The sequence below is a fragment of the Nilaparvata lugens genome, chromosome 13 (assembly GCF_014356525.2).
Source record: "Nilaparvata lugens isolate BPH chromosome 13, ASM1435652v1, whole genome shotgun sequence".
Taxonomy (NCBI): Eukaryota; Metazoa; Arthropoda; class Insecta; order Hemiptera; family Delphacidae; genus Nilaparvata; species Nilaparvata lugens.
The window spans coordinates 27645131-27658694 of NC_052516.1; the positions used below are offsets into that span (position 1 = coordinate 27645131).

General features: G+C 35.3%; 1 protein-coding gene across 1 annotated transcript; it reads left to right on the forward strand.

Annotated features, from left to right (window-relative positions):
• The first annotated feature begins 12213 nt into the window (after positions 1-12213).
• On the forward strand, positions 12214-13152 carry LOC111064037. The gene has a single exon (XM_022351697.2). The coding sequence runs from the start codon at positions 12214-12216 to the stop codon at positions 13150-13152; it is 939 nt and encodes a 312-aa protein (XP_022207389.2).
• Positions 13153-13564: the final 412 nt, after the last annotated feature.

A 13564-nucleotide genomic window follows, 5' to 3' on the forward strand; every position in this document is an offset into this window, starting at 1 on the left:
TGCTACTTTTAAACCAACCTCATCCCCTTAGCACATGAGTTAGGAATGGGGACTTTTGATTCTCCTCCTAACAAGTCTCAACAAAGCTGCAAAGTAAAAAATTTTGTTTAAAACATTCCCTCCAAATTCCGTTGTCAATTGGTCTTTTGTTGCAAAAATGGAGATTTCACACTCAACACTAAAGCTGTTGCAAAATGTGTAGGGAAATTCATAAAAGCGTGAAATTATATATCAAAATGAAGAGAATTTAATGTCTTATTAGCTCATAATCAGCATGGAATTTTCCCGTCGATTTTTAAAAAGTTATAAGAGCAAAAATAGAAACAATATGGTGGCAGACGTGTTTTTTTTAAATATCACAACTTTAAGAGCGGATAAATTGTAAACTAGAGGAGATATAAGTTGTAGAATGAATATTGTAGGAAATTATGTAAGCATTAATTTGTTATATGACAATCAGGTCCTTAGAATACATAGTTTTTTTAGTTTTATGCGAGAAACCATAAAATGGTACCTTTAAACCACCTCCACCCCCTTAGCACAGTGGGTAGGGGTGGGGACTTTTGATATGTTTACCTCCTTCTACCCTTAACAGAACTGCGGGGTCTAAAATTGTCTTCCCAACTTTTCCCCCTATAACCTTTCCTTGACTGGACTATTAGTATATGTTAAAATTGAACTTCAAAAGTTTAAGGTGGCTGGATTTCAACCCTCTTAGTTTAAATATTAAAAAAAAACAAAGTATACTGCTTTTTCAAGGAGTATTGCTGGAAGAGAAGAAACGAACTGTGTACTTAAACTGCACATTAATTGTGAGAATTTTAACAATAATTTAGCTACATGTAACTACCCTGAAATAGAAAAAACCAGCCACATCAAATACCTAGGTATAATTATTGATGAAGGATTTAAATGGAAAAGACACATTGATTATTATTTGTGTGAGCGATTAAAGTTTGTATCCTATAACTTCTATAAATTGCGAACCATAACTCCAGATACCAATGTTAAAAATGGTTTACTTGGCAATTGTACAGTCCTTACTGCAATATGGATTAGTGGTTTGGGGGGAGCATTCAACTCTCATCTATTATCTCTATTTGTAATACAAAAAATGATTATAAAAACAATACTAAATAGACCCATGATATACCCTTATATTCAAGCCTTCATTGAAATTAAAGTGATGACAATCCGCCAGCTGTACGGTATGTATTAAACGTCTTAAAATACTTTCAGAGTGACAAAAATTTTCTTATAGGAATTGCGATTTGCCAAGGTTTTTATTTAAATTTGAATATTTGTGTTTTTTTCGCATAGGAATTACGATTTACCAGAATTTTTTATTTTCAATTTAAATATTTTGTCTTTTTTTTGTTTATATAAGAATATTATGATTTTTCCCTCTTCCTATAATTTCCCATGTAATGCGTTCTATATACCCTGTTTACACTGTATTTATGAATCACCATATATATCTATGAATAATAGAGTACCATAGTTATATAGTGTACTAGCCGTCAGGCTCGCTTCGCTCGCCATATCCGTCTAGCCAGGGAGCTCCGCCCCCTGTACCCCCGACTGGATCGTCCAAAAATGAGATCAGCGGGCTCGCTTCGCTCGCCTGCATGTAGTCCTCAGCGGAATCTCTGTACCGAATTTGAACGTATTAAGTTATGTCAATTTGATCTCGAAAAACACCTGTTACCATATTCTTCAACAAAATTCTTCCACCTCAGCTAAACCTGTGTACTGAATTTTTCTAAATATATTTCCATCAATTATTGAAAAAGTTGAGGAAACGCAGAAAAGCTGAGAAAACGCTAATTTTGGCTAACTGGATAAATTGGTATTTAGGAGGTCCTGGATAAATGCATTTCAATCTTCAACTTGGTGCCAACCTAACAAAGTCAACTCAACTTAATGTCAACCTGACAAAATTTTCAATTTAGTCACCAGAACAACTGTTTCGAAGAGGTACTCTCTCTAGATTATTAATATTACATATTAACATATGGTATGGACATTTAAATAAAATTATAATTTTAAGATATTGGAATAAGAAGAATATACATGCTAAAAGAACTTTAAACCCTTAAAAACCACCCATAGAGTTAAAATATCGCTAAAAGATTTCTTAGTGCGCATCTAAAGGGCCAACTGAATATACCTACCAAATTTGAACGTTTTTGGTCCGGTAGATTTTTAGTTCTGCGAGTGAGTGAGTGAGTGAGTCAGTCAATCAGTCAGTCAGTCAGTCAGTGTCATTTCGCTTTTATATAAATAGATAAGATACTCGAGAGAATAATTTTGTATTTTGTTGTGAATTTTGTTTCGATTCTTCGTTTCATTATTTTCTATTCTTTTTATATATTTGTTTCTGTGCTAAATCAGGTTAAGCGTATTATAATTTTATCTCCTACTCCCACTGGCGAACAAGAGTCATCTTATGCCAGTGGTTTTTTCACTCACCGTTTATTATAATTACATTTTGGTTGGACTGTACTGTCATGTTGAGCTTTGTTTGATTCATGTATAATTATGTATTTATGAGTGTGAAATAAATAAATTTGAAATTTGATTGATGAGAGCAATCGTTAGTTAATAGTTGTACAAACCCACATACGGTCAACGAGTCGAGGCTCCAGTTACCAGCAAGAACTCACTACGCTGGTTCAAATACTGCCAATAGAATTAATTGACCGAACGAAGTGAGGTCTAAGATTCAAGTTGACGGTTTGGAATTTCTCTTAATGTTTAAATGTTTATGTGTTGCGCATTTACGGCGAAACGCGGTAATAGATTTTCATGAAATTTGACAGGTACGTTCCTTTTTAAATTGCGCGTCGACGTATACAGGGTGATTCATAATAATGGTAGAATAATTTAATACGTGATAGTAGAGGTAAAAATAAGAAATAAAAAAAATACGAAAAACACAGACTTCTACGTTTGATGCCCAATAACTTTCTTTAATGACCAGTAAACAAATCATTTTTCGCAATAAAAATTGTAGAGAATTTAATTCTGGAAAGAATGATGTAAGCTGTGTGAACTAAATTTAAATAAAAGTTGGATAAAATGTATTCTTATGTAGTACATTACACCACAAAAATTTGCTGTTTTATGAGAAGAGAGCTAATAACTTAACTCATAAGTTGTAGCTGATTGCAAATAATGTATTTCACCAGAGGAACTGAATTCCGGTCGAAATCTTTCACCATGTATAGCTCGCTAATGAAGCGTTTATGGATATATGTTTATAAGTACTTTTTTTCTTATTTTTACCTCTACTATCACGTATTAAATTATTCTACCATAATTATGAATCACCCTATATACAAGGTTTTTGGAAATTTTGCATTTCAAGGATAATATAAAAGGAAAAAGGAGCCTCCTTCATACGCCAATATTAGAGTACTAGCCGTCAAGCTCGCTTCGCTCGCCATATCCGTCTAGCCAGGGGGCTCCGCCCCCTGGACCCCTGACTGGATCGTTCAAGAATGAAATCAGCAGGCTCGCTTCGCTCACCTGCATTTTTCATTTGAGCATTTTTATCATATGTTAGGACAATCCAGTCGGGGGTCCAGACTAAACGGATATGGCGAGCGAATCGAGCCTGACTGCTAGTAATATAATATTCCCAGGATTGAAGTAGCAGTGCCCAATCAATTTTTCCGCGATAAATGCATTTAAATCTTCAACTTGGTGCCAACCTAACAAAGACAACTCAACTTAATGCCAACCTGACAAAATTATTAATTTAGTTGCCAGTTAACAACTGTTTCGAAGAGGTACTCTATCTAGATTATAGTTCTATAGTAACATATGATATGGAAATTTCAATTATAATTAAGAGATTGGGAGAAGAAGAATATACATGCTAAAAGACGAACTTTAAACCCTTAAAAACAACCCTTAGAGTTAAAATATTGCCAAAAGATTTCTTAGTGCGCCTCTAAAGGGCCAACTGAACATACCTACCAAATTTGAACGTTTTTGGTCCGGTAGATTTCTAGTTATGCGAGTGAGTGAGTAAGTGAGTGAGTGAGTGAATCAGTCAGTCAGTGAGTGAGTGAGTGCCATTTCGCTTTTATATATTAGAAGTAAAAATCAGACTATAAAATAATTCATCATAAATCAGCTGACAAGTGATTACACAGATGTGTGGAGAAGCGAGTCTATTACTGTATTTGTATAAGGTCTATAGTTTCAATCAAAGACATTAAAGAGGTATCTTTAAGCTGGGTTTACACCAAAGTTATTAACAAAATGGTTATAACTTAATCCTTATAGATTCTATTAGATTGAACGGAAGTTGACTCCACATATGTTCATCATGTGTATGATAAGTTATGTTCAATCTAATATAATCTAAAAGGATTGAGTTATCAACATTTTTTAAATAAATTTGGTCTAATCGCAGCTTTAAGGTCTTTGGTTTCAATATTTTGTTTTGCAGTCATGGTATTATTATGCGTGCCCATCAGTATCAATATTCTCGCATTCGAAAAAACTAATTCAATAGGTGAATAAAAATAAACAAATGAACTAAATAATGCTGGAGAAATTATAATATTTTTAATTCTAAAAAATTAATTATTTTCATTAATTAATTTAAAATGAATTATTTTCATCAGATAGAAAGATCATCACTGAACTGGATGAATTATATCATATGGAATACAAATTCAAACGTGAACTGATTTTGTTAACATTTAAAACAGTTGACATCTGGTACTTGTGGATGAGAATACTGCGTGAGGTCTGCTGTTCACAGAACTACTAGTCTATTCTGTTTATTATAATATATTTGCTTCTGTGCTAAATCAATTTAAATCAGGTTAAGCGTATTATAATTTTATCTCCTACTCCCACTGGCGAACAAGAGTCTTCTTATGCCAGTGGTTTTTTCACTTACCGTTTATTATAATTACATTTTGGTTGGATTGTACTGTCATGTTGAGCTTTGTTTGATTTATGTATATGTATTTATGAGTGTGAAATAAATTTTAAATTTGATTGATGAGAGCAATCGATAGCAATAGTTGTACAAACCCACATACGGTCAACGAGTCGAGGCTCCAGTTACCAGCAAGAACTCACTACGCTGGTTCAAATACTGCCCATAGAATTAATATGACTCTAGGGTACGGTATATGACTGCTAGGATTGACGCAAAATAATAATACAGAAAATCTCCTTCAAATTTTTAATAGACCAATAAATCCATGAATACATGATAAAATATCACTTAATACACTGGTAGAAATAATGAAGACAATTCACAGTATTTAATAATATTAAATAACAGTAATTAATAATAGTCCTAATGGTGTTCTTAATAGTTTTATTCCATTTGAGATCTTGCAATCAGCTGAATTGAATGCTTGGTGCTCTATATCAATAGATACAGAAAATTTCAATGTGAGTAAAGCAAGTTACACACATCGATCGATTTTTTGCTGTCATTATGAGTTCTACCAGATTAAACAGAACTTGACTCCACATATGTTCATCATGTGTATGATAAGTTATGTTCAATCTAATATAATCTAAAAGGATTGAGTTATCAACATTTTTTAAATAAATTTGGTCTAATCGCAGCTTTAAGGTCTTTGGTTTCAATATTTTGTTTTGCAGTCATGGTATTATTATGCGTGCCCATCAGTATCAATATTCTCGCATTCGAAAAAACTAATTCAATAGGTGAATAAAAATAAACAAATGAACTAAATAATGCTGGAGAAATTATAATATTTTTAATTCTAAAAAATTAATTATTTTCATTAATTAATTTAAAATGAATTATTTTCATCAGATAGAAAGATCATCACTGAACTGGATGAATTATATCATATGGAATACAAATTCAAACGTGAACTGATTTTGTTAACATTTAAAACAGTTGACATCTGGTACTTGTGGATGAGAATACTGCGTGAGGTCTGCTGTTCACAGAACTACTAGTCTATTCTGTTTATTATAATATATTTGCTTCTGTGCTAAATCAATTTAAATCAGGTTAAGCGTATTATAATTTTATCTCCTACTCCCACTGGCGAACAAGAGTCTTCTTATGCCAGTGGTTTTTTCACTTACCGTTTATTATAATTACATTTTGGTTGGATTGTACTGTCATGTTGAGCTTTGTTTGATTTATGTATATGTATTTATGAGTGTGAAATAAATTTTAAATTTGATTGATGAGAGCAATCGATAGCAATAGTTGTACAAACCCACATACGGTCAACGAGTCGAGGCTCCAGTTACCAGCAAGAACTCACTACGCTGGTTCAAATACTGCCCATAGAATTAATATGACTCTAGGGTACGGTATATGACTGCTAGGATTGACGCAAAATAATAATACAGAAAATCTCCTTCAAATTTTTAATAGACCAATAAATCCATGAATACATGATAAAATATCACTTAATACACTGGTAGAAATAATGAAGACAATTCACAGTATTTAATAATATTAAATAACAGTAATTAATAATAGTCCTAATGGTGTTCTTAATAGTTTTATTCCATTTGAGATCTTGCAATCAGCTGAATTGAATGCTTGGTGCTCTATATCAATAGATACAGAAAATTTCAATGTGAGTAAAGCAAGTTACACACATCGATCGATTTTTTGCTGTCATTATGAGTTCTACCAGATTAAACAGAACTTGACAAACATCATCTGTTTAATCTAATACAATTATAAGGACGGCAAAAAATCGTACGTCCAAAAATCGATGTGTGGGTAACTGGCTTTAGGGTGGGTGCACACATAGGGCGGGCATCAGGCGTTCCGAGTTCTGCCGTTCTTGGAGCATGAATACATGGAAACTGAATTTAATTATTGAACTATTACGAGAAAAGAGCCACTAATCATATTATTGAATTGAAACTGAAGCTACATGTGTCGATCAGACACCTCACCTGAACCATTGTGTACCAGAGTGACACAAAGATGGTCAGGGTCTCATTTGAAGTCCTAAGGGCAATATGACACATGAGAAGCTGTGTAGCTCACTCTATACAGAGTCGTGCGTTTTGAATCAGTAAAAAAAGTATCTCAGATTTGGCTGAAATATGCACCATAGATGAAACTACCTGAGAAATGTCGGAACCAAATTTGGCACCCCTAGCTACTATACAGAGTGAGCTATGCAGCTTCAAACACAAAATTTGCAAATTTCCAAACGGCCATATCTAATGAAAGGTGAGGAATTTTGCAAATCGGATTCCAGATTCGTGTTCCTCGCATCAAAGAGCATAAGGTCACGAAGTTTGAGCAATTTCTATTTCCCACAAAAAAATAGGAAAACCCGTGGACGCATCGTGCGCTTTGAAACAGTGAAAAAAGGGACTCAGATTTGGCTGAAATTTGCACCATGAATGAAGCTTTACCTGAGAAATGTCGGAGTGTCAGAGTGTGGGTGTTTATATGGCCAGAAAACTATGCTGGTGTCACTGAGGGTGGGTTGAAAGTGAGGAGCATTAGGGTGGGTGGAACTGCTAGACCCTCATGGTGACTCCAGAGTGTGAAAAAGGGAGGACTAGAAAGCCAAAATGACCCGCAATAAGATGCGACAGGTTCTGAAGCTGGTGGATGATGGCTAACAGCTGGTTGCAGCGAGGTGTGTCACAGTCAGAAGAGACATGGCTGTCGTCCTGGGAAAGGACGATCAAGTGGCGAAACTGAAGGCTGAAGGCCTGTCGGTGGCTGAGCCCAAGTGATTGCCCTCAAAGGTGAAGCTTTTTGATCTCAGCGAGGAGGAGTTTTTGGGATGTCTGATTCGTCAGAGGATTGAAGAGGAGGGAAGGGAAGCATCTCGCAAAGAGGTTGAGGTCTTCCGGAAATTCATTGGTGGATTGGATGATCTTTGCAACTATGTGTTGGAGTGCAGTCCGAGTATGCGTGAGCGTGTATTATGTGGATTGGCGCTGCTGTCATGTGATTGACTGGCTGGCTCATCTGCGCTGCCTTTGCTGCTTGTCATATGGACATGTGGCGAGGGTGTGCAGGCTCGAGACAGCGGTCTGCAGAAAGGAGGGGCACAGTGAGGCGTTTGCAAGGCGCGTGCTCCGGTTTGTGTGAGTTTCAGTTTCAGTTTTTTAGGTCTTCAACACAGTCAATAGACCGGGGAAATGTGAAATCTTAATAATTCAATTGTCTGATATTAATAATCTGACTCCACAAATGTTGGAAAGTATGTTCCTCTGAGTATTCAGGGACTGTAAAAAGTAGTATGGCCTGTAATGTGCGTGCGCGGGGCGGTTGGCGGATCACTCAGTGATGCTGATGGTTGTCCTTGAAACGGCAACACTACTTCGTTTAGATTGTTGGTCTGATTGGCAGAATCAACCATATAAGTTGATGAATGTACAGTAATCTGCTGCCTTGTTAGTCTATTCTGTGCTAAGTCATCCTTTTCATGGTCATTGACCAGGATCAGTCCTACAAATATAAATGCTAATCAAAAAATAATTTCTAGAATAGTGAAAGAAACAATGACAGCCTCTTGTAGATTAGCATTATGGCAAGACATTGATATAAAATACATAAAGATTTCTGGGGTTCATCTTTTGGATGGGGTTGGATAAAAAACAAACCCTAGAGGATTATTGGAGTAAAAATTTGTTATACAAAAATTCAATTTCTAAAATAAAATCCCGAAAAATGTTTCAATTGATTTTGAATAATGTTCATTTCTGTGACAATGAAAATAGGGATCCTGATGACAAACTTTATAAAGTTAGTAAACTTATAGAACTAATGAATAGGAAATTCCAAGAGGCTTATTCACCGGGAGAAAATATATGTATTGACGAAACAATGGTGACATTTCGTGGGAGGTTGGGGTTTCGTCAATACATTCCTGGAAAACGGTTTAAGTATGGGGTAAAGGTTTACAAAGTGTGTTCTGAGGGGGGCTATACCTTGAAAACCAAAGTTTATAAAGGAAAAGAGTTTTCTAGTGGAGATGTAACATTCTGTACTGTTCTTGAATTGATGGAAGGTCTCCTCAATGCCAATAGAAAACTTTTCACTGATAATTTTTATACAAGTGTCAATTTGGCCAACCATTTGTTAGAGAAAAAACTCACCTTGTTGGCACTTTACGTAGTAGACGTAAAAATAATCCCTCACCTGACATAAAGAAGAAACTTGGCAAGGGTGAAATGTTTGCACTACAAAGTAAAGGTAAAGTTAGTTATAGTGGGCAAATGGAGAGATGAAAGAGAAGTTTTATTCCTTACAACCAAACATGATCCTCAGCTTATTGAAGTAAATACAAGACGGGGACCAGTTTTGAAACCAAATGCCATTGTTGACTATAACAAAGCCAAGACATACATCGATTTATCCGATCAAAGAAAGTCTTATTCAAGCCCAATCAGAAAAAGCATTAGGTGGTATAGGAAGGTAGGAATAGAACTACTGTGCAATACTGCGTTGGTCAATGCTCATTATCTATATGAAAAAGTTACGGGAAAGAAAATGAAGATAATAAAGTTTAGGGAATCTGTAACACTTGCTTTACTCCACATGGAAGAAACTGCACCTACTCTACCAATATCAGAGCATAGGATTGTTGAAACAGAAAATAGACGTCATTGTAATTCATGTTACACAAAATTGTCCAAAGCCTATGGAAGCGGAAATGCTATCAAGAATAGCAAACAGGTGTCTCTGAAATGCATTGCATGTCCTCAAAATTATATGTGTATCGATGGCTTCTTTGAACTTCACAAAAGTACACCAATGAAATAATACATACACATGAACTATATCTTTTACTTATGAACTGTGACTAATGTTCAATTATTTTTACATTTTGACAAGACATTTCTTATGTATTTTTTTGCTTTCAATTTATTACTGATACATTATATTTCATTGGACCACTAAATCTGTATTTTATTGTCTATCACCTAGATGCATGTGTGAATTGAAATCAATTAGAATATCATTATAAAGATGTGCATCACATTCAATGCACATGGCCTTTGATGGAGATTCCACTTTTTTTTCAACAAGCCATGTGCATCATATAAGATCATTGCTTTAAAATGAAAGAAAATGGTGAAGTATGAGTAATGATGAAATATATAGTAATATTAGCCAATTTTGAGGGTACTAAGCCAAAAAAATGACCTTGGCCAATATCAAGATTCTTCAGAAACATGCATGGCAGTCAAAGTGTCTTTCACTTTTAAGATATTCTCAACTTGGAGTTGAACAACATTGATCGTGGTCAATGACCATGAAAAGGATGACATAATTGGCAAAAAAGTGACTATTGAAGCTCGAGTAAACAAAGGGTTGTCTTTCAGTTTGAGGCTATTCTCAACTGGGAGTTGAACATCATTGATCCTGGACAATGACCATGAAAAGGATGACATAATTGGCAAAAAAGTGGCTATTGAAGCTCGAGTAAACAAAGGGTTGTCTTTCAGTTTCAAGCTATTCTCAACTGAGAGTTGAACAACATTGATCCTGGTCATGACCATGAAAAGGATGACATAATTGGCAAAAAAGTGACTATTGAAGCTCGAGTAAACAAAGGGTTGTCTTTCAGTTTGAGGCTATTCTCAACTGGGAGTTGAACAACATTGATCCTGGACAATGACCATGAAAAGGATGACATAATTGGCAAAAAAGTGGCTATTGAAGCACGAGTAAACAAAGGGTTGTCTTTCAGTTTCAAGCTATTCTCAACTGGGAGTTGAACAACATTGATCCTGGACAATGTCCATGAAAAGGATGACATAATTGGCAAAAAAGTGACTATTGAAGCTCGAGTAAACAAAGGGTTGTCTTTCAGTTTGAGGCTATTCTCAACTGGGAGTTGAACAACATTGATCCTGGACAATGACCATGAAAAGGATGACATAATTGGCAAAAAAGTGGCTATTGAAGCTCGAGTAAACAAAGGGTTGTCTTTCAGTTTCAAGCTATTCTCAACTGGGAGTTGAACAACATTGATCCTGGACAATGTCCATGAAAAGGATGACATAATTGGCAAAAAAGTGGCTATTGAAGCTCGAGTAAACAAAGGGTTGTCTTTCAGTTTGAAGCTATTCTCAACTGGGAGTTGAACAACATTGATCGATCATTGCAGATGACACTGTTGCAGTGCCTGATTACCATCCATCAGAAGGGGAGCAACAACAAGGCGCAAGTGGGCAACGTTCATCAATACTTTTGCACCTACATAATAGTGAAAACCACGAGGGAAAGTCTTCATCAGAGTCCATACAATTGGATGAATTAACAGAGAATCCAACAGATTTATCTGATAGGAATATTTCAACAGGAGTTTTTGATCCAAATGTGCCATCAACCAGTCAACAAAGCTCAAATTTTACAACTAATAACAGTGACACCTTCACAACTATGTCAATAGACAGTGACAGCCACGATGATGACGAAGATGCCGAATATCATCCATCATCAAGTGACAATTCATCAGATGAATCCTGCACTGACATGAATGTGGACATGACAGAAGTGACTGATATCAACAGATCTCTTAAATCACAAGTGACTTGTATTGATGCCCATGAAAATAATATTTATCTTCTGTAGTTAGTCACAAAAATATTGTTTTGTCAAAAAAAAGGAGTTTATCTGGCAAGAATGGACATAAATGGTCATCAAAGCCAAGAACTAGAACCAATAGACCTCAAAGAAGAAATATTATTCATTTTCGTCAAAGACCAGTCAATAATGCCCAGAATATTACAAGACCTGTGGACTGTTTTAAAATTTTTATCTCCCCCAGTATTGTGGATGATATTGTGAAATACACAAATGAAGAAATATCTATGAGAAGTAAGAGTTATCGACAACAATCTGCTACTGTATCACCAACCAATTCAGTTGAAATCGATGCTTTGCTAGGACTCTTAGTGTTAACAGCTGCCATGAAAGACAACCATCTCACTTCTAAAGAACTTTTTGAACCTACCTTTAGTGGAACACGCTATATTTCGGCTATGAGTAGAGATAGATTTGATTTTCTGCTGAACACATTACGATTTGATGATAAAGGCACCCGCTCTGAACGTCGAAAAGTAGACAAATTAGCTCCCATAAGAGATATTTGGGAAAAGTTCATGGATTCCTGCAAAAGTAATTACTGCCCTGGTTCATATGTTACAATAGATGAGCAACTGCTAGGCTTTAGAGGACGTTGTCCATTCAAAATGTATCTTCCCTCAAAGCCAAACAAATATGGCATTAAAATAATGATGCTGTGTGATGTGAAAACAAAATATCTGATCAATGGAATTCCATACTTGGGGAAGGACTCCAACCCATCTGGTCTGCCCTTAGGAGCTTATTATACAAAAGAACTCACCAAAACAATTCATGGTACAAATAGGAATGTAACCATGGATAATTGGTTTACATCCATCCCACTAGCAAAGGATATGTTGAGCAGTCATCAGCTGACAATAGTTGGAACTCTACGTAGTAACAAAAAGAAGATCCCTCCTGAAATGAGCAATGAGAAGTCAAGGAAGATAGGTTCTGTAATGTTCGCTTACGATAACGAACTGGTTTTAGTATCATACAAGGCAAAGAAGTCTCAAATGGTGTTTCTACTCTCCACTACTCACGAAAATGGTACTGTATCTGAAACAACAGGAAAACCAGATATAGTTGAATTTTATAATCCAACAAAGGGCGCAGTTGACACGTTTGATGAGATGTCAAGTAACATGTCATGCAGCCGCAAGACACAGCGATGGCCACTGTGCATTTTTTATGGAATGGTCAACAGCACTTTAGTCAATGCCTATGTGATATATGTTCATAATACAGTAAAGGAAAAGAAGAAGCCAATCAACCGGAGAGAGTTTGCTAAGCAAGTATGTGAGGAGCTAACAAAACCGCACCTGCAGAACCGAATTGAAGTACCGACCCTGCGAAAGAATCTGAAAACAAATATTGGAGAGATACTTGGAACAGAAGCTGGACAAAGTGACCCTGAACTTCACGGACAAGCTGAGAGAAAGATATGTGCATTTTGTCCATCTAAAATAAGAAGAATGACAAGGTTCTCCTGCTTCAAATGCAAAAAGTTTCACTGTCTACAACATCAATCAAAAATGTGTACAAATTGTTCATCATTGGACTAAATTCATGAAACATCCTCAAATATTGTAAGTAATGCCTTTCTGCATCATTTAATTCTGTATCAATAAAATAGTTATTTTAAAAACATTTTTTTTTAGTTCCTCTACCAAGGTAGTCTGACAGACGAATGATTATGAATAGTGCTACAATAATAGGAGATTATGAATCTAGGGTTAATTGTGTTTTTTTTAAAACGTTAATTGTGTGTTTCAATAAACTTTCTGACAAATATCTGCATATTATTTGATATAATTTCACTTGAAAAACTACTCTTCATCATTATGATTATGACAACCAGACGTAGCCTAATGAATTGAATAAAAAAATATATATCATAATATAATGATGAAGAGTACTTATTAAGGTATATTACATTATATTATGTATATATTACTCACTTTTTGTGGAGTTCAA

Excerpts from the sequence above, each read along its gene's own strand:
- LOC111064037 (XM_022351697.2), top strand. The coding sequence starts at position 12,214 with ATGTATCTTCCCTCAAAGCCAAACAAATATGGCATTAAAATAATGATG.